Genomic DNA, 26,227 nt, shown 5'->3' with positions numbered 1-26,227 from the left:
CAGCCCCAGATTTCACCAGTTACCCTCTTTTTCCTGTCTGTCTCTCTCTCTCTTGCCCTCCTTCCCTATCTCTCTCTCACCCCTTCCTCCTCTCAAATCTATGGCAAAAAATTTGGCATGGTGCTTTATATTCCCCAGCATTGGCATGCTGCTCAGAAAGTTTCATTAATTTGGCCAACATCAGCTGTAGCCCAGGTACATACTTGAGTTATGCACCCCTGGTGCTCGCTCTAGATCTGACATCTGTCATATCACGGCCTTATATACTCAGCCCTTCTTCCAACATATGGCTCACATTAGTCTGTAAATATAAAATCCCGTGGAAAATTGAGTGTTGGGGTACTTCTGAAAATTTTCAGAAGTTAAGGGGTACTTGCTACTTAAAAGGTTGATAAACACTGCACTATATCAATAGGATCACCCTTGTCCACATGCTTGTTGACTTCCTTAAAGAATTCTAATAGATTGGTGAGGCATGATTTCCCTTTACAAAAGTTGTATTGAGTTCTCCCCCAACATATTGTGTTTATCTGTGTCTGATAATTTTGTTCTTTATTATAGTTTCAACCAATTTGCCTGATGCTGAAGTTAGGCTTATTGGGCTGTAATTGCCAGGATTACCTCTGAAGTTTTTAAAAAAATTGTCGTTACATTAGCTATCCTCCAGGCATCTGGTACGGAACCTGATTTAAGCAATTGGTTACATACCACAATTAGTAGCTCTGCAATTTCATATTTGAGTTCCATCAGAACTCTTGGGTGAATACTATTTGGTCATGGTGACTTGTAACAGTTTAATTTATTTCTTTGTTCCAAAACCACCTCTACTGACACCTCAGCCTGGGACAGTTCCCTGCACCTGAGCCATTCTTTTTAGATGTCAAATCTGAGGATCTCCCCCATAACTTCTGAGTGAACACTGCTGCAAAGAATTAATTTGGCTTTTCCACAATGGCCTGGTCTTCCTCAAGTGCTCTTTTAGCACCTTGATTATCTGATGGCCTCTGACTGTTTGGTAGACTTGCTGCTTCTGCTTTACTTTTAAAAAGGTTGCTGTTAGTTTTTGTGTCCTTAGCTAGTTGCTCTTCAGATTCTTTTTTGGCCTCATTATTATACTTTTACACTTGGCTTACCAGAGTTTATGCTCCTTTCTATTATCCTCACTAGGATTTGACTTCCAATTTTTAATGGATGCCTTATTGCCTCTAACAATCTTTTTTAGCCGTGGTGGCATTTATTTGGTCCCCTTACTTTTTTTTTTTTTTTTAATTTTGGAGTATACATTTAGTTAGAGCCTCTATTTATGATATTTTAAAATAGTATCCAGACCATTTTCAGGCATTTCACCTTTGTGATTATTCCTTTTGATTTCCATTTAACTAGCTTCCTCATTTTTATACAGTTCCCCCTTTTTTAAGTTAAATGCAACAGTGGTGGGTTTATTTGGCATTTTCCCCATACAAGGATGTTAAATTTCATTACATTATGGTCACTATTACCAAGCATTTCAGCTATATGCACATCCTGTGCTTCAGTTAAGACTAAATCAGGAACTGCCTCTCCTCTTGTGGGTTGCAGGAAAAGCTGCTCCAGGAGGCAGTCCTTTAATATGTCAAGAAATTTTATCTCTGCATTCCATCCTGTGGTGACATGTACCCAGTCAATATGAGGATAGTTGAAATCCCCCATTATTATTGCATTTTCTGCCTTTGTAGTCTCTCTAGTCTTCTTGAGTATTTCACAGTCACCATCCTAGTCAGGTGGTTAGCGGTAGGAAAATACTACCATACTTTTATTGTTCAAGCATGGAATTTCTATCCATAGAGATTCTGTGGTAAAATTTGATTCATTTTAAAAAATTTTCTTTGACTCTAGGTTTTTCACACATGGTGCAACTCCCCCACCAGCACAATCTAGTCTGTCATTACTGTGTATTTTGCACCATGGTATTACCATATCCCATTGATTATCCTCATTCCACCAAGTTTCCGTGATGCCTGTTTTATCAATATCCTCATTTAATGCCAGACACTCTAGTTCTCCCATTTTAGTATTTAGGCTTCTAGTATTTGTATATAAGCACTTGTACGTTTTGTCAATGTTCAGTTGCTTGCTTTCATGTGTGATATTTAAACGGGACTCTTTTATGCTTGCCCATGGGGTGGTGGTGGAGGTGCTGCAGACCGCTTTTTGGAAGCAGCAATTTGTTCTCCACTTTTCTTTTACATCCACTTTGGTGTGTGCTGGAGCATTAATTGGAGACTGCCACAGGGGCTGACCCCACACTGGAGCAGTATGAGAGCTCCCAATGCCGTGTTGAGGGTAAAGTGTGTGGCTTTCGCTTCTGATGTCTGGACTTCTAAAGGTTAGGGGTGTGTTTTGGGGGTTTTTTGTGAGTGTGGGTGTAGCAAAGATGAAGTGGGAATCCCACGCTAGGAGAGGAAGGCACTGGTTTGAGGTTTGTACCATAAGCTCTCCCATTTTCCCTGCTGTCTGCTCGTCTGAAGCTGGGTTGGGTGGCTGTCTCATCTGCACATGCTGTTACATTTCTTGCTTTTAAACCGGTAGGATATCTGCTCTTTCACATTCCAAGTACACAGTTCCCAAACCATCTCAGAGATGTCTCTTCCCCGCCTCGCCCATCCCCAACTTGGCGCAGGTCTGGTCGATCACATGCAACAAGCTTGCTGTTTTGCAGGGGAAGACTTGTTTCATTAATAAGTTCAAGCCAATACAGTAGTTCACGTTCTAGCTGAGCCACCTCCAAGTACTGCAACTGAGCCTCGCCAAATTAAAATTCATCCTGTGCATGGGACCTTTTTACAAGGCGAGTAGAGTCAGCACTGGAGAAATATTATCATCAAACTTCTTAATACCCCAGCGTTTAGCATACCCATTTACATGCAGAATATTGTCTCTGCCCCATTATCCATTGGAAATAATGGTTGGAATGGAAACGTCGAGTTCTGTAGTGCTATTAGCATCACTTACCTTGTTCCTGAATGAGAAGAAGTGTCTCTGAGAGGCCTTTCAAAATAGATCTCCAGCGAGTGCTCTCTTGTCCATCTTGCCCCAGAATACATGTATGAAAACTCCATGGGGTCCTGAGGCAAGACGTATGCTAACGTGTCTAGCATAGCCAGTTCAGCAGACTGGAGGCTGGTGCTTAAACAGCAGACTAAGCTTTCCTCTTCCCTGATGTTGTTTGAAGTCCTAATTGCCATGTTATAGCATATTGGAGCACTAACACTCATGGGAGATGTGTGGTTATGATGGCATGAAGGGAATATCAAGGATGTTCAATATCCATCCCCAGATGAGGCCTATGATCTCATTAGGAATTTAGCTAGCCTGGCAATCTTTTGCAGTTGCTAACTCCTGTCTTACAACCCTGAATTATATATTCTGGCATGTGTATCAGCTTCCCCTCCAACATCAGACCCACTGGTGGTGTGGTGAGGGAGACAGCTGGCCACTAACTTTTTGTGATCACAATGGGTATGACCTGTGTGTGTGGTGGATGGGTGATTAAGGCCACGTTTCAGCACCTGGCAGTAAATGGGCACAGATGCATTTCATTTTCATTCTCATAGGGAAACTCACGGACAAGTCTTCCTTTTGTTTACCCTCCACTGCTTTTTACTTTCTTCCTAGAAGCTTGAAATGATTTGTTTCTATTGGTAATGTGATGACCTACTGTGCCAAAACTGCTGTTGCGCACACTGTCACCTCTAGTGTAGATCTGAGCATTTAACTCTCTGCCATCACTTGACCCTTTCTAATATGTGGCTGGTCTTAATTTTTCACTAATGGCCTGATGTGCTTTTAAAAAAAAGGAAAGAAAATGCAACCAGCTATTTTCTTCTCTCTTCCTTCCTTCAAAACGAAAACAAACAAAAATGATCAAGTCTTTATGATCAAAAAGACTCCCTTCAAACACATTACAAAATGAGCTGCAGAATATTTTCTGTTTAAATGGGAGGGGAGTTTAAGATTCTAAAATCATTAACCAAATTTGTCATCCGAAAAGTAGAAATATGTTAAAATAGCTGTGAATCACTCTGCTTGCCAAAACCCCAAGCGTGGGATGGCTTCCCTGTACGGTTGGCATGGCAGACAGACCACATGGAACATTTTCTGCATTCACTGCACTGTTTTAGGGGTGGTTCTCAATCTTCAGAGGGAATTCTAAAATCTCAACATGGCAAGTGGAGAGGGCGTTGACTTACAAATCTGTTATTTACCATTACATAGAGACTGTGCTTTACAATTGGTAAAATATAAAATGGAAGACAGCTTTTTCCCCTGAAGAGCTCACAGTTAGACACAAGTGTATCAATTAGTGGAATGGGAATGGTGGGAGGTAGAAAACCTTTGCAGACAATAGTTCTCCTTGAAAAGACTTGAAAAAAATGCAGAACATTTCAGAATAAACCAAAACTTCTGGGTTCACCTGCCTCAAAGGATATGGGGGAGTGCTGCCTGACCCAAAAATTTGGGAGGTCATGCTAGGGGCAGGAGGATGGCATGAAATACCCTTTTAGAGGAAATGGGAAAAGGGTGAGAAATGGCAGGAAGCGAATGGTGAACACAGTGTGGAGTTTTAAACCCTCTCAGCATCCCTTTACATCCCAGCCGCAGTGATTCTCTCAGTGGAGAAGGGAGTTTGCTAGCCTTTTTGATGACGCTGTGTTGGAAGGAATAGTAAATTGGACAAGTGAGAAATTTCCCCATCCCACATCCCCCACAAACATTGGCATTTCTCCAGCATGATGCATGCTGTGGAGACACCAAGAGATGCATGATGGACATGCAGGAATGTATTAATTGCAACATAGGACGCTTGACTCATCCAGCTTCCAGGACTCAATTAAACTGTGATTGATCATGTGCTGAAGGGCACAGTGCTAGATTTCCAGTTCCACCCGTTCATCACTGGCTCATGAGAAATTGATTTTAGAACTGATTGGGAGTGCTGTGGGGGATGCATATTCCAGTTGGGTTAACAGGAGCTTCTTGCTTACTGAACCAAGAACCATTCCTGACTCTGTCTTCATCAGAGAGGGGCTTGGGACGAGGCGAATGGAAAACTAGAGCAGGAAGGTGTTATACAGTGGGAATCTGGGGGAACCTCCTGGCTTGGGCTTGGCTGGAATTGGGTATGGAGAAATCACAGTTGAAAATACAAAGAAAAAATTAACTTGGTTTCAAAACACTTAATTATGAAATCTCTCTGCATCTGATGCAGTAGCAGCTTTTTGCCTACTCTTAGCAGAGCCAGGCAATATGATTGAGCCTACCTCTGTAACCAACTCGATACTGGACTGCTACTGAGCAATCCCCACACTTCCTCTGCTGATCCTCTGTTCTCTCCATAGCAGTGTTAATCATGAGAGCCTTGGAAATGGGCAGGGAGTGGAGGCAGGGGACCCGGGCACATAGCCAGACACTGGCAGGTCTGCTGTGTAATGCAGAGTCCCTTCTCTGTACCTTTCTTGTTCGGTGTTTCAGTGTGATGTGATGCTTTGGACAGCGTTCGTCAGTAAGTGGGGAAAATGGACACTATAGGAGACAGACTAAATCAGCAGAGAATTCTCTGAACTACTTCTGATTTCATCCCTTTTGGTGGCTAGGGGAGAACTGTTACTTATCAAGTGCAGTGAAGGCATCGCTATACGTCCCCTATTTGATAAGACTTTGATTGTACTACCATTGTGCCTTTTCGATTGGAAATGAAGGATGGGGGAGAGGGACCCAGAGAACATTTGTTAGAAATTTACAGGCCCTAGAAATTGCAGCCTCTAGAACATAATGTTTTGTTGTGTGCTAGGAGAGTTCTGGGACACACTGTCTGATGCACAAACATTGCATCTTCCGAGAAGGATGAAATCCTGGAATGTTCAGCATAAACCAAAATGTTCAGGTTCTTTTACCTGGCATTATTACATCTAAAACCAAAGGTATTAAATGATAAACAACAACATGGTGGGGTTTTCTCAAATCTAGGATCATTCTCGGGATGGACAGGGGCAAGTAGTCACATGCAAAGTAAAGAGCCGCTACAGTTGAGTACTTAAAGGCAAGATTGACTGTCTAGGCCTTGTTTGTCCTATGGCTTGAACTGTGCTAGCAGCAGCTGTCTTGGAAAACAGTTAAGTAGGGCTCTGGTAAAACCGTGCTTAAGTCTTTGAAGGAAGTTGTTGGCAGCACGTTTTCCCTGTCTGTCATAGTCAGGGCTTCTTGTTTTGTTTGAGAGCTGTGCTGGTCCAATCGTATCAAACAGAGCCTATGAAGTAAGTCAGTGTATTATCCGTGGTGTATCTGAGAGCTGCTCCCCCAGCCCAGCCACTAGCGTGAAGGAGTAGCAGTAGTTTGTGAAGCAGGTGTACAAAACACATCACTCCTGCCTTGGTCTCTGCCTGTGTAGTGCTTCTTATGTTGTCTCCTATATTGCTGGGTAGTGCTGGCCTAGCTGTGCTAGGGAGAGGAGAAAAGATGTGCTGCTGCCTACTCACTCTATGGGTCCCAATCCACCTCTTCATCAGGGTGAGGGTAAATGAGCTTCCCTGCCTTGATCCCTCTCCCCTGGACTACCAAGAAGGGAACAGATGAATGATTTCTCTCCCTGCACCTCGCTGCCTCGAGCCCTGTATTCTGCCTAGGAGGGATGGAAGGGAAACCAGACAGCTCTGGTTCATTTGCCGAGCAATCTATTCCAATACGATGCTGGACAGTCCCCGTCTCTATTTGTGAATGAGGTGCTTCCTACGACTGTCTGTCCCTGTGGCCAGGCAGAGAGAATTGAGCACCACAAAAATGTGTGCATTCCCAAGAAAGCTGCATGTGGCCCTAGATCCAGGGCTTGAGTAAATAAATCTGTTAGAATGGGTGCTATGTTCATGTGGAATGAGCTAGCTCATTCAGTACTTTGTATGGTGTTGTCAGCTCTTCAAAGTGCGCTTCTCTTGTCTCAAACGCTAAGGTCTACTATTAATGGACACAAGGACAGCTACTGAAGCCAATGCCATCCCTTAGTCAGGTTTAGTCAGGGCTCTGGTCATTAATAGATAAAACTATTGATTGTGTCAGGAGGGCAGAGTAGCTGCTGTGTGTGTCAGAATGTTTGGGTTAGCTTCTCTTCCTTGGAGGGCTGAACTGTACGTATGTGAAATGTGCATGTTACTGCAGAACCGTTTCTAAATGCACACATCTAGAGCATAGCGTTTTTGTTTTGTTTTTTTTAACTGAAGATTTTTGATCATTGGTCCCCACTAAAAAGTGAGCAAGGATTGATGATAATGAATCTTTTAACTGGACCAACAAGTATGTTATTTGGCTTGAAATCTTGTGACTTAATACATTTGGCCCAGTGAAAGATGCCAGGTTATTTATTGCACTGATTGCCAGCTGTAGGTGAAGAAAAATATATAAAACCTGTTGAAGAGGAAACTCTCCGAGTAAAAGGGCAACAAATTGGTTTATAGACTCTGGATTTCTGGCACTCATGCTCTGCCCTCTGTTTGGAGCTTTTTACCTGTGGGAGAAAATCCTGCTGAGTCCCAATGGTTGTTGTTAAATTCGGCATGACAATAACAGAACGCCATGTATCTGGGAGCCAAGGTACAATGGACACAAGTGCTAAACTGATGAACAAGCAGCAACTGTTTTACTTCACAACTGAACTGGCTGTCTCCTCATATAAGTGGAGGCAGGAGTTTATAGGCTGCTGCAGCAACATCAATTTAAAATTATAACTGGGAAGAAGGGTTTTTATTAACCTCTCCTCCCTCCATCCTTGACTCAGACTGCTTTAAATTTCTGTGTGAAGTGATCCAGGGTTGATTCAGGGTTGTCAGTTTCACCTGCATGCAGTTGACATACAACTTGAGAATTTTCCCCAGTTGCTGACCCTCTTCTCTCCCCACCCTCCCACCCCATTTGCATTTTCAGGACAGCCAGTGCGGGACTGTAATCGATGTAAACATAGAGTGTGCTGTGAAGCTGGTAGGAACCAACTGTATCCTCTATCCTGTCAACAGCAAAGACCTACAACATATCTGGGTGAGAATGCAGCCAAAATCTTTCCTCTCTCCTCCCAGGGGAGCTAGGGATTTGATACTTCACAGGGCTGGTGTTGAACGCCAGGGAAGCAGTGCTCTTTGTAAGACGGACACTTCAGTATTTTGTTGTCCACCTGTGACTTGGCTTTATTCGAAACTGACCAGGAAAATCCTTACTGAGAGAGGGAAGTGTGGCATCCCCCTCCCTCTTGTATTTTCTGATCATAATGCTGGATCCCATTAAACTGAGAAGACTGTCAGTATTGAATGATGGCTTCTGCGTTGTGATTAGCTGATGTGATCACCTGACCCTGGTAGTCGCATGACAATGGTACAGTCTGAGCTGCAACACAGTTACTATATCAACAGGTTATACAAAAATATCTTTAAAAGAGCAAAGGGGTCCAGCTGAAGCAGACTGAGTCAGATCTGGTTTTCCCTGCAGCCACTCTAATTTTTGAGTGAGTGGGTGATTGCTAGATGGTAAATTGAAGGCCCATGTTCGTTTTCTTCATTGAACTGAGGAAAATAAACTTGAAACAAGCTTCTTTCCCTCCTCCACCTGACCCCTCCAAAAATGGCTGATGTCTGAAGCCTTTCTAAATTGATGAGGAATGCTGCAACCATTCCGCAGAGATGTGCATTTGTGGGTGACTGCAGATGGAGGTTTTCCTGCAAAAAGGACATGAGCTGCTTTTCTCTGGTTGGAATAACATCCCCATGAAGGTGAAACTGATCATACTATGCAAGGACAAAATGTCCTCTGTCCAGTCCTCCTTATAAATAATTTGCAAAGCAATTCACAGATAGAGTAAGACATTTTATCTGCCCTTTACGGTCTAAGAAAAAGTCAAGGAAGAGACACAGCTGTTTCCATTACCTAGAGGATGCAGGTATAGATCGTGCCACATTTGGCATGCAAAGCATGCACTAGTACAAGTATATCTTAATTCCAGCTTGCAGCAGCTCTGCTATTTAAGTCCTGGGCCATTCTGAGATAGCTGGCCACTCTGCATTGTGTGGTGTTTACATGATGTGCCAAAGAATTAGGTTGCACTTTACAGGAGTTTTTTTTCCTCTTTTTTTCTTTTGCCTTAGCCATTTATGTACGGCGACTACATAGCCTATGACTGTTGGCTAGGGAAGGTCTATGACTTAAAGAACCAAGTCATTCTGAAGCTGTCCAACGGAGCCAGGTACTTTTCTGCAACAGAACATCCCCTTTACCGTTAGGTTCGAGAACCTTAGTCTCTGCTAGGAGTACTAAAAGCACGTCGGTGTCTCTCTCACGCAGCCATTCCTCTGGCGGCAGCAGGTCTTTTGCTCACGTTATTTTCGCCACACGTTTTGGGCAAGAAGGGTGTATAATTTCTCTGGCTGATACCATTGGGATCACTGGCAGTCCACCAGTGTGAAAGTATACATTGGATATTTGGTAACTCTGTCATCCTTTAGAGGAAGCAAAGCCAATCCCTGACCATATGATTCTGCTCCAGAAATCGCACATTGCCAAAGTTTGCAGGGCTGGTAGTTAGAAAAAAACTGAGCACATTTTGACATTGAGTCTTTGTGAGATGATAAACAGGGAGCTTCGCAGCACCAATTTTGAGCATCTTTCCTGAGGAAAAGCAAATCATTCTGGAGATATTCCAGATTAGCTGTACATGGTGCTATAATTTGGATTGCTGTATCTGATTTCAGATATGGTATCCTAGCTTTGGATAACCCAGACCAGAGGAACCTCACGTGCATATTGATCACAGATCACAAATATCTTTTATAAATCATGCTTCTGTTTCTTGCTAATTTGAAGTGTTGCTTTCCAGTTAGTGTCACAATTTAAAACCCTCTTTGGTGTTACTAGTCCATGCCTAGCCATGTAAAGAGCACAGGCTCCTTCATAGCGTCTTCCCATCAGTGAATCATTTGAAATCCCTTCTCAGGTTGCACGTCAGAAAAGAATGCGTTGCCTAACCAGATATGTGCAAACCGTTCATTAGCTTTCCAGAGCTTGGATTCCAGCGCTGCCCTGAGACAGCTCTGAGTTGTGTTCAGGATACTAGTAGGCAAAAGAACTCTACCCAGCAGCCCTCTTCCCTCATAGATTTCATGTGCTCAGTTATGCTTTTTAAAGTGGAGTAGTGTTTACCCAGCTCATGTCTAAAACCAGAGAACTTGCTTTACCCTGGAAAGGACCAGCAGTGTGCTGATATCAGTCCTAATGTTGATCAATCTCATAGAGTTGTACCATAGAGTTCAAGTCCAGAAAAGGATCTTTAGATAATCTAGTCTGACCTTCTGTATAACACAAGCCATTAATTTTCATCCAGATACCTTTATGATAAGCTTAAAGACTTGAGTTAGACTTAAACATTTCAGTCCTCAGGAAACTAAACTGTGTGCCACAGGCAGAGAACAGGAGAAACCAAGGTGCCACTAATGCCTGAGGCTCCTGCAATGGCAGAGATGCTCAGATAATAGATAACGTGGTGCTGTTTGATGCTGTTGAGGTGGTTGATCTCACCATTGCACGGTCTCTCTCCCAACTCCTTTGTTTGTTTTTCCAGGTGTTCTATGAGCACAGAAGATGGAGCAAAGCTCTATGATGTCTGCCCTCATGTCAGTGACTCAGTAAGTTTCTGCTCCTCTGGAGAAGTTTTTTAGAATCAGGCCAGAACTTGTCTCTTTTTTAAATATAAGATTCTGTCGGAAGAAAATGTGGCTTTGCCTCAGTAATTTGCATTAGCTCTACAACTTAAAAACCAAGCTGCTGAAAATGTTTTGCTATGTTTTTTTTTTCACGTGGAGGGAACACTTTAACAGAACACCAACTTAAAAGCACACGACTGTCTGGTAATAGTTGTAATTGTTAGTGTTACACGTAGTTTGTGAGATCACTAATGGAAAGAAGCTAGTGAGGACAAAATACTCTGTCAAGTGTCTTACACAAAATACAGTTGGTTTTATTGTTCCCTCATTATAGTCGCTCTGCTTGAAAAGACCCTTATGAACATCAATGGAGAGTGGAAGAACCCTTCTAAAAATGTTTGATGGAATAACAAAAAACCAGCTATTTTAAGGATGCTCTGTCAGAAACCAGAATGTTTCTAAATTAATTTTTAAAAATTAAATTGACGGTGTACCTCTCTAATCCTGACCGCCACCACTTTTTGCTATTCTAGTGAATATTGCCGTTTTTGATGTCCCAGACTGTGTGCTTTGGAGAGCTGTCTGCTAGTAACCAGGCTGAGACCACAACCTTCACTGTGTAATAGTCAGATTTAAACTTCCCCCTTCAGAAGCTGTGCAGGAATTTGCTTTTCCTCCTAGACTCTGTCAGCAAGACATTATTGGATATTGTGCTAAAGTTCCTTTATTGATGGGTATGGCTGGAGGAATGCTCTATTTTGTTGATACAATTGGACTCATCCTATGAAATTCTGCCAACATCCTAGAGTTGAGCAGGATCCTAATGACCTACCACCAGATTCCTTAGAGTGTGATGCCTCTACTGAAGATCAACTGGAGTGTCAGTTTAATGTGGTGTGTTTTCCTGAGGGACTGCATCCTTCACAGACTGGGATAGTCTGTCTAATTGCTTTCCAATATCTCTAATATCTGATTCAAAATGTTAAATGCGTCTCAATCCAGAACAAGTTCAGCCTCTCACTATATAGTGGCCTAAATTTGTTAAAGGTGACTAGTGATTTTGCTTGCCCAACTTGAGATGCCCTTTAAAGGGGTGGGGTTTCCAGAGTGTGGCCTTTTGTATTTTCTCAGAATTAGGCCTCTTCAAGGTGTGCTGAGCTGAGGCACCCAGAATCACAAGTCACTTTTGAAAATTTTTGTGAAAATTTTGAAAATCTTTCCTTTTGTTCTTTCTCTCACGACTGTTAATTTAGTGCTCTGGACTCATACAAATTCTTGACACGCTTTATATCATATAGCACTAATCTTACATACCCTTGAAAAATTACAAGATTTTAAATGATGATTAGTACAGACATTCTAACATGTTAATCAGATTACTATATAAAACCATGCCCCATCTCCAGCTCAGTCACCTCAGTTGTCATGAAAAAAGGCTGCCCAGAAGGTAAATGGGTTTGTTCCTAGCATTTTATTTTTTTAAAGAACAAACCCTAGAAATATTAAGTAAATCCACCTAACATGGCCATCCGGTACATATGCAGTATTATTCCTATATTGCAACTGAGGAAGCAGAGGAAAAGAAGTTCAGTGACTTGTCAGAAGCCACTAATGTCCCTGTGAGAGCAGGTATAAGAAATCAGGGGTTCCTGTCTCCCAGCCTGGTGCTCAGACCACAGTTTACCAAAAACATTTGCATGAAATCAAGATCGTTGGTTTTTGCAAGTACCTCTGCTCTTCCCCACTAAGTTGTAATCCCTTGTTTGTGTGTGTGTGACATCCAGTTTGTTGCTATAGAAACTGATATGATGACTTCAGCAAAGGAATGATGCATAGAATCGAGGGAACTTGCAAACAGATCTCTTCACTTACAGATATCCTTAGTGATCAAGAACAAGGGAAGAGAAATGCAGAAATCCCATGTCATAGCAATAGAATGTCTTCAGGCATCAGCTGATCTCTGACACACAGTTCCCTTATGCTGCCTTTTTCTTTCAGGGCCTTTTCTTCGATGACTCATATGGCTTTTATCCTGGGCAAGTCCTCATTGGTCCCTCAAAAGTCTTTTCCAGTGTGCAGTGGCTTTCGGGGGTGAAGCCTGTCCTGAGCACCAAGAGCAAGTTTAGAGTGGTGGTGGAAGAGGTACATGTCAGTAAGCCGACACGTGGTTTCTTACCATGGGAACACTGCCCTGGCTGGCATCTTGGAGTTCTGTTACCCTGCCATGGCAACCTTCCAAGAGCAGGCATGAAATTCATTGTGACTCTGCTCATTTTACAGCCACAAAAGAGCTCAGTGTGGGAAAGATGTCGGGATTCTTGCTTCCTGAGCTGACCGGAGCTTTGAGCATGGACTTGGGAGTTAAGCTGCTGCTTTAGAGTTTGTTTAAAATATAGAGACCACCTCCCTTCTGCCTTCTCTCTATCTCCTTTCTAATACAAGAGGGCTCCTTCTGGCCTGCCCTGCTTATCAGGGTGTAGGGGGATGAACCACAAGAGAAAGTCAGCTACAGTTTGGAGTCTGTGGCAGTACAATTGGGATTCTCATAATGATCCTGTTAGGAGATGGTTTTTATTGTTGCTAATCACAGAGATGATTAAAAACATCTTTGCTATTGAAACTTAGCATTGTGCACGATCCAGACAGAGAAGAGGGTTGCTGACTTACACCCTGCTTTTTCTGTGTGCACAACTAGAGTGGTGAGGAGAGTTTTGTGGTGATGCAGCACCATTAGGATACTCTTCTTACACTGAGTGTACTGGATTACCATAGCTTTCTTCCTAAAACAGGGATAATCTTCCTGGAAGAACTGGAATCCCTGAGACATTAGTTGTGGTATTTTGAGCACTACAGGGGCATGATGAATCCAATTAACTCTTACCCAATATGGAAGCACAATTAGAAGCAGGCCATGGCTGTTTCTCTTGAAAATCCAGGGGTTAGGTCCAGCCATCTAGGAGTGAAAACGATTTGACTATATATTTCCATATTGGAAAATCTATGGGTTTCAGAATCTGATTGAGTAAAATTTCTGAAAAACGTGACGCTTTCCTTCCCCTTCCTCTTTGCTTTGTTTTAAGGTACAAGTGATGGAACTAAAGGTTACTTGGATCACTAAAAGTTTCTGTCCTGGAGGTACTGACAGTGTAAGCCCCCCACCTTCGGTAATCACACAGGAGAACTTGTCCAGGTGAGAGCTGCTTAAAGTACCCATGTTCCCCACCACCCTAAGATGCCAGGGCAGTCAGTGGGTAACACGCCCTTCTCCCAGCAGATGGACATAAGAAATACAACTTGGGCATCGGCACTCTACATAGGGAGTTTTACTCCAGCCGTTTCCTGTCTCCCAGGAGGTGGGGGAGCCTCATCTGTTGGTTTTTAGTTTACGGTTGCAAGGGCTAGCATCGCAAGTTCTCCTGCAATAGCAGTACTCCCCAGCTGAACAGCAGGGAGTGAGCTGTGACTGGAGACAGCCAACTTCCTCATCCCCTTCCATCCCTCCTTGAGGTGCAGTGGATTGAAGCTTTGAACCCTAGGGATCCGAGCACTGTCTCCGAAGTGGGAGGGAAAGGCCGCTAACATGGCTTAGCCAGTCAAGGAGCTGTGCCAAGGTTGAGGAGCATCTGAAGCCCCCTGCAGGGTATGCATGCCAGCCATAAGATATGAGGCTGGCGTGAGGCAAGGGGGTTGGTGAGTTTTGAAACTCTGTAGGAGGACAGGACAGAACAATGCAATCCCCCCTGAAGGTGCTTCAGGAGCAGGAGTTCTCAGCCTATGGAAAGAAAAGGCAAATACCAACTATTGAGGCCTATTTTTAATTTTCTCTGGGAGGTTGACGAGAGTAACTAGCCTTTGTATGTGGAGCAGATGGTGGCTCTCTTCTCCTCCCAGTTCCCAGGTGGCCTGGACATACTCTGTAGCTCTTCCCTTATATGTACGTGTGTGTGCGTGCCTGTCTGTGCATGTCTGTCCGTCCTAAAGAACTCTAGTCTACTGGGAAATATTAGCTGTAATGCAAAATTTGGTTCCATTTTCATCAGTGCCACCCACATGGACCTTGCATAAGTCAGCATGCATACAGGACTGGTGTACATCAGCATAGGTACCTGCTAATCATGTGGAGGTTCTAATCATCACTAGAGTGTTCATTGTCTCTTGCTCTGAGACTGATGTCAGCCACTATTGGGGGGGTGACTGTTTTTCATCTTCACTCTTAACAGAGTAAAGCGTCTGGGGTGCTTCGACCATGCACAGAGGCAGCTCGGGGAAAGATGCCTCTACGTATTCCCTGCCAAAGTGGAACCTGCAAAAATCACTTGTGAATGCCCAGAAAGAAACTGTGTTCTGGGGGAAGGATCAGTTGCCAAGAAGGTGTGTTCCCAGGAAAGTGATGGGATAGCTTAGCTGGGAGTGAGAGAGGTGGGCACTTGGACGACTTGTGTTTCAAACACATCTGCTCAAGTGGTTGGGATTCATATAGACTGGATTTTAAATGCTCCTTTTAAAACATAAATCTTCCCATAAAAGTCACATGAAATGTGTCACAGTAAAGGGAAACAGCTTGTTATTGCTTATAGTCATGTCACCTTGTGCAATGATCTTATCACAGAGAGCTATGCATGTTTGGGCTGGATTGGTACAGTAGAACCTCAGTTACAAACACCTCGGGAATGGAGCTTGTTCGTAACTCTGAACAAAATATTGATTGTTCTTTCAAAAGTTTATAACCGAACATTGACTTAATACAGCTTTCAAACTTTACTATGCAGAAGAAAAATGCTGCTTTCCCTTTATTCTTTTAGTAGTTTAACACAGTACTGTATTTGCCTTTTTTTGTTTCTACTGCTGCATGATTGCATACATCCAGTTCCAAATGAGGTGTGTGGCTGACTAGTCAGTTCATAACTCTGGTGTCGTAACTCTGAGGTTCTACGGTACTTAAATGAGACCCCCTGGAAACACCTACATGGTGCAGAGAGTGGGGTAAGCCATACAGTTGATGGCCTTCTCTCTGCTCGCTACAGAGCCAGTGCCAGAGGTGTCATCTTTCCGGCATAATATTGACGTCCTGATCACTTGGGCCATTAAAGAACCCATATTTTTGCATAACAGTAGGGATGTTAAACTTGGTTTCCTAGCAGAACTTCACTGTGTTAAATTAAATCTCCACTGCAGTAACAAATCGGGGAAAGGGTTCATTTCTTGTGCTGAACTGTTTGTTGTCAAACAACGAAGTGCCATGTACCACCTCAGGGTAGTTACATTTCAGTGGCCGGGAGAAGAACCTTCTGTATAGCTCTGTAGATTCCATTTAGTTAGTTTTATAAAGGGTCTTGGGATCTTCCATAACAAAAGCACTATATACATGGACTATAGTTTTATTAAAGAGCCATCGGACCTGGATTTTCCAGTTGGACTCTTGTGTAGTCATGCCAACAGTTAATTACCCAGTGCCTTGGCCAGCATCCCCTCCTCTTCGTAAAACCATTTATATTTTCCATGGCTGCACATGCCACTGGCTGCTGCCTTTGCTAGCACGGTAACTCCTTTAGCAATAGCTCATTGCTTTGTAAAATGCTCTGAGATAGGTGGAGTGTGAAAAGGGCTAAAGAGTCAAATTCTGTTCCGTACGTGGTCCCTCCCATTGGCTATTTAACATGTTTGTGTGCACAGACACCCAAATTCACATTTATTTACTGCCCACCATTGCTCTCTATAGGTGAGGAGATTGCTGAAAAAGCAAATAGTGAAGATCATGTCGTGCACCCCAGATTCTCAAGGTACCGGCGAACCGCCCGATGGAGAGTCTACTGCAGCTGCTGACCAAAAATCGGAAGAGCTTAAAACCAGATCAAAATGTGAACTAGAGGACTCTGCCAATGGCACACTAAACGTGGGGGAGATAAAGGAGGAGCAGCGGAAGAAATGGGGAAGGAGGCTTCCTGCAAAGCAGCAGGGCGACAGCAGCAGCCCCCCTTCCTGCTGAAAGATGATGGGTCATCTGACTACAGGCTCCAATCAATGGAACAAGATGCTGATGATGAGGCAGCCGATGACACGGATGACACCAGTTCCGTGACCTCTTCTGCTAGCTCCACTGCCTCTTCCCAGAGTGGCAGCGGCATAGGGCGCAAGAAGAGCATTCCCCTCTCTATCAAAAACTTGAAGCGGAAGCACAAGAAGAAGAAGACTAAGATCTCCAGGGAGTTTAAACCAGGAGACAGGTAGGTTCAGATTTCTATTCCCAGCCAATCACCTTGCTAAAGCTTCCCTTCTCTGAGTTCTCAAATGCCAACACAAGTTCAGGGAAGCGTGGAGCTCCGGCTGAGTGCACTTTTGCATGTCGCATGAGAGCACGGCTCGGTAATAACTAACAATTGTTGCCTTCTGATGGCTGTCCGGTGCCTTTTGTGAAATGCATTTGGTCTCCATCCGCCTCCCGATGGAAAGGTGACCACTTCACATCAATCAATACTGTTGGATTCCAGTCATGCTACAGGCCCCTACTAAGCTCAGACCCCCATGGCGCCCGGTTCTGTACGTACAGAGGGGAAGAGGTGATACGGTTCCAAAGAACTTCGTCTAAATACAACATTAGCTGATGCCCTGGTTGGCAGTTCAGCAGAGAGGCCAAGGATCAATGGTGATGGAGACTGAACTCTGACCATTCACCCTTAAATGATCCCTCCAGGTCAGCACCGAGGTACATCGTCAGGGCCAGTGGAGGGGTCTGCATTGTCACGTCCCATACTGTTCCTGTCCTCTAGTTGCAGGACTGTTGGATAGGCGTCTTTCACCAGCACCAAATTCATATAAAAAACTAAAAAAAATGCAGCTTGAGAGCACTGTCTGTCAGCATCCAGGGAGCTAGATACCCCATGCTTCAAACACCCGTGTTTGGCAGTAAGTGTAGATACTTAGATGAGCATCCTCTCAGAAAGGAGTAAATGAGCTGGGACGATGTGGGTGATCCGGTAGCATAGGAGTATTGTGGGAAACAGTGTATTTCAGTCACTGTTCATTCGATTATCTCGATTTGCTTCTGTGTAAGTGGAATATTATCTTTCTGGAATACTTCCCCAAAACCTGGGAGAGGGGTTCAAAGGCGTTGGAGCTCACGGGAGCAGTATTAAAGTGGGAAAGATGAAAGGGAGGCACCAGAAAGGAGCAGGGTTTCCTGGAAGCAGCATCAATAAGTGTGTAACCTCCATTTCCCTCACACGGAGCTTCTATCTTGTAAAACTTCTAGTGCAGTTGAAGGGGGTCCCCGGTGGGCAGCTTTGATAGCTGGTTACAGCTGACGTGAAGAAGGAAATGGACAGGGACCTGTTTTTTACTTACACTGTGGACAGATGGCTCCATAGGAAGAAAAAAACAGAGCATAGTCCTTGGGGCTTTTCGAAGACATAACATTGCTGCAAGGAGAGTATAAAAAGTTACTTTTTACGAGCGTGAAACCCCAGATGGCACTTAAGGGTTATATGGCAGCTGGTCATCAATCATCCTGAAATGCCCTGCATGTCTCACTATTGCTTGAATAACCAGACAGAAAATTGATGAGACTTTGTAGGCACAATGACTGAAGTGCTGTTGGAAAGAGCGAAGTAAAGGGGACTTGCATGTTGAATGGGCTTGATGCAGCTGGAAGTACCAGATCTGATGCATCAGCCACATGGGTGCCTCTCTGCATTAAAGCAATACAGCATGCAACTTTAGCTTAGTTTGTTAAATGGATATGGCTTCATCTGGACAGCCGCTGAAGCACAGGTAAGTTCTTTTAATTAGGGAATCCATTGTCACCTCCTTTCATTTCAAACATTGATTCATTGAAAGAGGTTAAGGCTGGCTTTTCATTATAAACCTTTTTTCAGCACCTGATCCTCCATCTTCCTTATAAAAAAAAAAAAAAAAAAAAAGTCCCCTGAAATGTCACATGCCATACCTCCTCCCATGGTGGAATTTTTCTGAGAAGTTCTCCTGTTTACTCTCTAAAAAAGAGTATTTTTTATTTGCCCATTAAAGCTTCCAAATGGCTTGGGCTACAATCTCCCCACTTCGTTGGCTTTGCTACGGAGAGGTGTTTGAAAGCTGTGAAGATGTATCAGAAAAATAGCATGTGATTGTGTACCCTGCCCTGTGGGAAGCATGACTGCGGTAACTACGAGTTTGTTGGAATATAAAGAGATGCTGTACTGCGTCCCTCAAGGGGAAGAAGTGGTGGTTGCCCACCCACAGGATCCAGAAGCAAGGAGGAACTGGGAAACTGCCCATCTTTCTATATTGTTTGCAAGAGATTTTGTAAGTTAAGGATGAATAAACCTAATATCCTTAAACGTATACATCCAACATCCTATTGCCATTACAGAACAAAACGGGGGCAGAGTTAATAAGGGTGATTGAGTGAATGATTCGAGGGCGACGAGGACTTGGCTGGATCCCATAGCTGTTCATTTCCAGGCTCTCACTAATGTTTGTGGGGGGGTAAGCTATAGAATTTTTGTGAAGTGTAAATTCTGGGGATGTTCACTGGATCCTATTGAAACTTGCTTTCATTCTTAATTCTTCTTCAACAAAGGATTCTGTTAGGGAATATTAAACATCCAGTAGTTTGGCCCTTAATATAATTTTTTATTAAAGATTTGAGTATAGCTCCTAGCAAAGATAGCTTGGCACCTTTCGGGAACCTTTGCTCCATAAATTCTGCTAACCTGACCCAAATCAGTGGTTTTTTGTATGGCAGTAAGTGCACCCATGTGCACTATAGCAAATGCTTCTGGGTTGGTTGGGGGGGAGTGTATGTGTGACTGTGGCATTTAAAAAGGAGAGGGGACAGGCAGGAAGGTGAGACTCTCATGTCAAAATCAAAGTTGTTCTAGGCTTGGAGTTTAGCTTTGTGCAGTCGAGGTGATTGTATGTGGGAATGGCCTGGAGGTAAAGTTTTTGTCGTCTTTAAACTGAACACCCTTCTGCTCTTCAAAGGAACAGGCAGTGTCAAATCTGTCCCAAAGGGCTGAGATATAATATGCAGCTTTATTCTTTCTTTTCATCCCCATTATGTCCCACCTTCAAAGATTTCTCTGCACTTTCAGCAGTGCTCAGGCACTTCAAGCCTTTGAAACCTAAGATTTTTCCCTAATTTTCCCCCATCTCACCCCTCTTCCAGCCAGAGCCAGGTGCAGCTTCATGTGCTCTAATATCCCTGTACATTTGCTCCCACGGGAAGGAAAGGAATGGGCATTGCCTTCCTGAAATGGAAAAGAGTTCCCGAAATACAGACTTACAAAGGAAAAACATTATCATTTCAGATCTGTGGTGACTGAAAACCTGTCCCATATATGAACCCATTCAGTCTTGTATTGGTTACTGACCTTAAGGCCCAATCTGTTGATTTACCTGATGCCAGGTGTGAACCATGGGTACCCATTTGAACGTTGAGTGCTAGGCAGCCCAGATTTTCCTACTGTTGCTCTGTGTATTTAGCTTTGGCTCCTGGTATTGGGGACAGCCCCCAAAATGGGTAAAGTCCATTGGCAGAGGGGGTCTGCTTTATTCTCTTCTGCTCTCCATGGGCAGCTTCTTCATTCATGTGCTGTCTTTTATGCTCAGAGTTGCTGTAGAAGTGGTGACCACGATGACTTCGGCTGATGTGATGTGGCAGGACGGCACGGTGGAGACCAACATTCGCTCCAATGAGTTGTTTCCGGTCCATCATCTGGACAACAATGAGTTTTGCCCTGGGGACTTTGTGGTGGACAAAAGAGGTATCAGATGAAAAATATGCTCTGGGAGAAAAGGCAAAGGATCATTTTTGTAACAAATAATAAGAATGCTTTGCAATTATCTATTTTAGTTTTGGATTTTTAAAATGTGCATAGTGTGTTGCAAGTGCCTGAGCAGTTAAAATCAATAACACTTTACCCCAAAAAATCCGATAACTGCAATCTGCTCTCAAAGTGCTTTTCAGATATTGAGTCTAGCCTCACAACCCCTTTGGGAGATGGGTAGAGTAGTGTCCTTGTTGTACAGATGGAGAGGCTGAGGCACCGAGCTTAAGTGACTTGCCCAAGGTTACATACTGAGTCAGTGATAGAGGTGGGAATAGAACCCAAATCTCCGGACTCCCCAGCCTGTACTTTTGCTATGAGATCATCCTTCCCACTCCAATACAGTCCCTTGGCTTTTTGTTTTCTAATAAAAAAATCTGCTATTGTACCCCCTCTATTTAAGTGCAAATGTGTAGTAAAACAGGCACTTAAATATGGTTCAGGTGACTGAACAAATTCATGGTTTGCCAGCCTGCTTTTAGCACACAACCAGCCTCTCCTGTCAGAGTGATGGAAGGAATGAATCGCACACAGTTTCACTTCACCTGAATGGCCTTCCCCACAAGATGCTCACACGGCTATATTTAATCTAAAGAGTTTTCTGTGATTAAAAATGGCCTCTTCTCCTTCCCCCCCCCCCCACCCCCCTCCCCACACACACACACACACCCCCGCAAAAGAAACAAACCAATCGAACCACGCCAGAAGTATGTGATTGTCTTGCTTCTGGCTTTCACGAGACTTAGGAACTAAGTAACTATTCTAGCAAACACACCTCTGCGCAGGAGTTCAGTGCTCGTGAATGTGAAGGATGAATGGCACTCGGCCTGGCTTTAAGATGCTGCATGCACCTCCCTCTTCCCTTGCAGCAGATCAAAGCTGCCCTCTAATCTAGATCCTTCAGACCGCGATGAGCACAGTGTGGCAGATCACCCTCAGGGTTTTTTAAAAATAATCTCATCATCTTTGCCCTCTCCCCCCCAGGTAGGAGTAAATTGGTCTAATTGAAGGGCTTTCGTTTGGGGGGAAGGGGGATTGTTTTCAGGGGTTATGTATAGTTGGAAAGCTAAGTCAGAGCTGAGTGTTGCGTTCACTTCTCTCAGTGCTCACGCTTAACGGGGAGCTCAGTCCTCGGGCTGGCAGGCGCTGGGGCCTTGCGGGCTCGGCGTTGCTTGTGAAAGCAAGAGATGGAGGCTGAGCCTTCCAAAGTTGCACAGGGAAAGTGAGCGTCTGGATCTCATTAATTTCTAATAAATTGTCAGGCCCAGCATCTAGTCTCGTCTGACACATTTCTAGGAATTCCTGCCTCCTCCTTCCCCTCTTCCCTGCCCCAAAAAACCCCACAATCTATTGCATGCAAAGCTCTCTATAGCCTGGAAAGAGAAGACTCAAACTCCGTGAAGCCCGCTGGGGAGTTGTATTGCCAGTCGGTTTTACGTGGAAGATGCTGAGGGCAGACACAATCGAAGTGCAGCTTCTGTGAAATGGCGTTCCCTGCACGCAAGTCTCCACTTATTGACCGGCACTTTCACTGCTCCAGTGGAATGTAGCCATTGTGGGAGATCACGAAGAGGTGTCCTGTAGCTAGGGCCCATCCCAGGCAGCCCTCTTTGCCCCTCCGTACCAACACTTGAATCGGGTTCTACAGACCGTGAGGGGCCAGTGCAGAGAGCAGAGCGCTGAGGCGAAGTGGCCATAGCAACCTGCACTGATCAGGCACTGAAAGTCCCCACAGACAAGTGTGCTCATCCCTGTATCACTTCACCCATCCCCACCAAAAACAAAAATCCCTGGCTCGACTGACCTTTAAAGACAGGCTCTTTCCTGACTTCCTCAAAACACCCCAGCTCAGTTGCTTTCATCCTGGCATTGCACAGCATTGAAGGATGGCTTGAGCATTTGACAGTTGGCAAATAGCAGTGAAGCCAGAGGTGACTTCCCCTAGTGCTGCTGCAAGATAAAGTAAAGCTCATTGATCAGCCTAAAGCGATGAGAACGGCTGCCGTGGGTCCAGCTTTTCACTTGGATATTTTCCTCCCTCCTGCCCTGAACCAAAGCCCAGACCTCCCAGGACCCTGCTGTGTACGGAGTGGTGCAGTCAGGAGACCACGTCGGCCGCACCTGTGTGGTGAAGTGGTTCAAGCTGAAGGCCAGCGGAGACGATGTTGAGGTAGGCAAAGCAGCCCGCTCCTCCTGGTGGGGGCCGGTGGAGAGTGAAGTACACAAAGGCTGTTACTCTGTATGCTTCCACCCTGAAATAAGTCCCCTTTGGAGGTAGGCGAGTGGTGCCAGTAGGCTTGCTGGAGGTGACGGGTTTCTCAGTGGCTACGTCTACCCTGCACACCACTTGCGGTGGCGCAGAGTGTACGTGTAGCTACATGCAGCAGTGAAAAGCAGGCTGCGTCCACGCTGCAGGTGTATAGCTATGCTTGTCAGCGAAAGGCTCTGGGACACTATATGGCTAAAAATAGCAGCATAGAGCACAGCCCAGGCGAGTAGAGAGCCACGTAGAGTACATCCTCAGCACATTCCCACGCCCGTCACGCATGTCTCTGCTCTACTCACCTAAGCTGGGCCTCACCATCCACGCTGCTACTTGAACCCGTGCTGGGGGGCTACCCAAGTATATACTCTACACACCACCAAAAAAAGCATGCCGTGTAGACATAGACACAGCCTGTGTTTTTGCAAGGGGTGGCACAGTGCAGAACAGACAGGTGGTCGGAGATTTGCAGACCCCCATCCTGGAGCAGCTGGGTTGTTTTTTGTCGTCGTCATCCCCCCCGCCCCTTTCAGTTACCCATGAATTTCTGTCCTGCCCATGCTTGCCATCACTAGCCTTTGGCCAGAAGAGAGGCTTGTGCTGAAGCAAGCAACGACAGTTGATTTCTTGAAGCTTTGCTATTGCGCCTCTGCCTTCTTGTGACTCTGTTAGCTGGCAGAGAATCCCATAGCTCGGTGCTCATCCAGCTCTCATTACTTGTCCCAAACCCCACGAGAGACCTCTTGACCCTTCATCCCCACTTACGGACCACATCCGCCTGCCCCACCCAAGTCCGTGGTTCTCGGAGGATTTCGTCTTGCAGACTCCTGCTACGCCGTGGGCAAGTTGCAGTAGTGCTGCCATGGCTTCTCTACTCCTGGCTCATTTTCCACTTTTCCCCGCCTGTGGGGTAGTGCGCTGCAGCATAAGTGACCAGAGCTAGTTCACGCCTAGAGCAAAATCTCAGGCTGTGTTTACACCCCATCATTTACAGAGGTGCAGCTGCGCTGCTGTAACGCTTCTGGCGAAGATGCTCTAAGCTGACGGGAGAGAGCTCTCCCGTCAGCTTAATAACTCCTGCCTCCTTGAGAGGTGTTAGCCCTGTCGACACGGGCGCTTAAATCAGTGTAATTTATATATCGCTCGGGGTTGGATTATTCACACCCCTAAACAACATAAATTGTGCTGACGTCATTTGTAGTGTAGACATAGCCTCAGACTGCCCCAGAGAGGCATTCCTGTATCTAATACCAATTCCTCAAGCCAGAGGCTTTGGCAGGGGGATGTTATTTCCTATTAAGTGATGAGCCTTTTATCCAACCCGCCTACCACCTTTGATTGTTTGGCTGTAACAGACCCTGTATCCATAATAAATCCTGTCTCTTCTGGCTCTGCTCAACTCACCCTTTAGCTCTTTTTGGGAAGGCCGGCTATTCAAAGGGGAGGGAAAGTGTTCCCCCGGCTCATGATCCATACAGCATAGAAACGAAGATAAAAGGTGAGGATGAACTGGGTGAAAAGACAGGATGTGAGTTGAACTCTCATTTAGTCCCTTTCCTAAGCTGACCCATGTAAGATCAAGTAGCAGAGCACAGCAGCAGCAGGATGAAAGAAGGGAAGGGTTAGCAGCTCTTAGCCACAAGATATCAAGTGGCCAGGGGAGCTGGGAACCAAACTGCAGTTGCAGGAAGCATTTTAAATGTAAAAAGCAGACTCCAGAAATCAGTGCAGCACTCTGGCGCTAACGTGCACGCGCGTGTTCTCTGCAACGCCAGCTAATCGGGGAGGAGGAGGACGTGAGTGTGTACGACATCGCCGATCACCCTGACTTCCGCTTCCGCACCACGGACATTGTGATTCGCATCAGCAATGCTGAGGAAGGAGGCTTGGCCAAGGAAGATGAGGTGAGTCTCAGGCATGCTCGTGTTGCATAAAGCCATCTGCAGCCGGAATCCTAGCCGGGATTTTCAAAGGAACCAAAGGGAGTTAGATTCTCCAAGTCCCACTTGGGCACCTAGCTCCCATAATCTTTGAAAATCCCAGCCTCCAATGTTGTCTGCATTTTCTGCCCCCTGGTTTAGACTGAAAGGGACCATGGGTACAAGATACTTATCCACCCTCGACAGTCAAAGGACACTGGGTTGAAGAAACAAACATGATGCCCTAAATAGACACAATCTCAGATCTTGAGAGAAGCAGCACCGAAATCCTCTCTGCCAGGGTGGAACATGGGTGAGAACCTGCCCTGAAAGTCAAAGCAACTGGAACCAAAAATGTAAAATGAAATGGGCTTGATTTGATTTAAATCCAACAAGTATCTTTGTGGGGATCCCACATTGGGATTTCAGTGTAACGTCTAAAATGGACATTCCAGGGGGGACCCCAAACAGGGGGGGGGATTGATGATCAATGTATATTATAGCTAGTGACATTTGTTTTGCTTTGGGAAATAAAGCTGTTGTTTGTTATAAACTTGATTTGCATATTTAAATTAGATTGAGTCAGGTGATCTTCTCTGAGTGGGCTCTCCCTCCGTTTTGGAAAGAATATAAGCTGGTCACTGATAGTGGGCCTCCGTAAGGCTGCAGGTCTAGCCATGTTAGATGTGACTCGTACGCTAACTGAGATCCGCAGGGTGGAAGTGTAGGAAGAGGTCTCAACTCTCTGATAGGCGAAGTAGTGGTAGTATGTCTGAGTTCCAACAGCATGAAACACACGCCTGCAGCTGCTCACCTGGCCAGTATAAGCTTTGTTCCTGCTTAAGAAGCTTTTTATTCTGAGTGCATGAAGCTGGGGATTTAAAAAGCCGAATGCAGCATGTGTGGTCTTTCAGCCTGAGGGCTAGCCTGAGCTGCAACTTCAAAGCACTGTCTCTGCAGCTGATTTTAGCGTGCTAGTGCAAGTTCCTCTAGCCTGATTCTGTCAACCCGGGCTGGGAGGCTGGCTGCCATGGGCTGTGTAGACATGCCCTTCCTTCCTATCCAGGCCTAGCTCTCTGCCCTGTCATAGAAGTGCTGGGCTCTGCAAACAAACCGCAAAATCTTTCTATCAAAATTCTTCAAACTACCACTAGATGGCACCCTAATTCAAAAAATTGTAGTGGGAGCCCATTGATAGCTGTCGTAGGCGATTAAAAATACTTTCCGTACTCAAAGGTTGGAGCTTTATAATGTTGATGTTGGTCAGAAGTAATCCTGTAATATGGCTGACAGTTCCCGTAGGTGGTGACTTTCTAGTGTCCAAGGCAGTCTTTCATGCTCCTGCTGCTCCAGTCCATGTTCTCACTGTGTTCCCAAGACAAAAGCTTGCCTTTGGACTGGGTCCATGTTTACATGCCTCAGTTACCTGGAGAGAACCTATTTCTCAAAGCCTTTATTCTCTGTACTTAAAAGTCCGTGAAAGAGCGTGTGATACTTTGTTTGCTGCTCTTG

At 44.9% G+C, this 26,227-nt stretch overlaps 1 protein-coding gene across 1 annotated transcript in view; it reads left to right on the top strand.

Moving 5' to 3' along the window:
* Positions 1-26,227, top strand: part of UBE2O (ubiquitin conjugating enzyme E2 O) — an 84,428-nt gene that overhangs the window by 46,300 nt on the left and 11,901 nt on the right. The window contains 11 exon segments of the mRNA XM_067547606.1: positions 7,951-8,061; positions 9,159-9,256; positions 10,628-10,691; positions 12,708-12,851; positions 13,790-13,899; positions 14,930-15,080; positions 16,429-16,624; positions 16,627-16,933; positions 20,316-20,470; positions 22,591-22,703; positions 24,572-24,700. Coding sequence (XP_067403707.1) covers positions 7,951-8,061; positions 9,159-9,256; positions 10,628-10,691; positions 12,708-12,851; positions 13,790-13,899; positions 14,930-15,080; positions 16,429-16,624; positions 16,627-16,933; positions 20,316-20,470; positions 22,591-22,703; positions 24,572-24,700 — 1,578 coding nt within the window.

Source organism: Emydura macquarii, unplaced genomic scaffold, assembly GCF_026122565.2.
Source record: "Emydura macquarii macquarii isolate MOO-44397 ecotype Brisbane River unplaced genomic scaffold, CSIRO-AGI_Emac_v2 contig_1230, whole genome shotgun sequence".
In the NCBI taxonomy this organism is placed as follows: domain Eukaryota; kingdom Metazoa; phylum Chordata; order Testudines; family Chelidae; genus Emydura; species Emydura macquarii.
The sequence above is the reverse complement of the archived record's forward strand: the minus strand, read 5'-3'. Positions and strand labels throughout refer to the sequence as shown.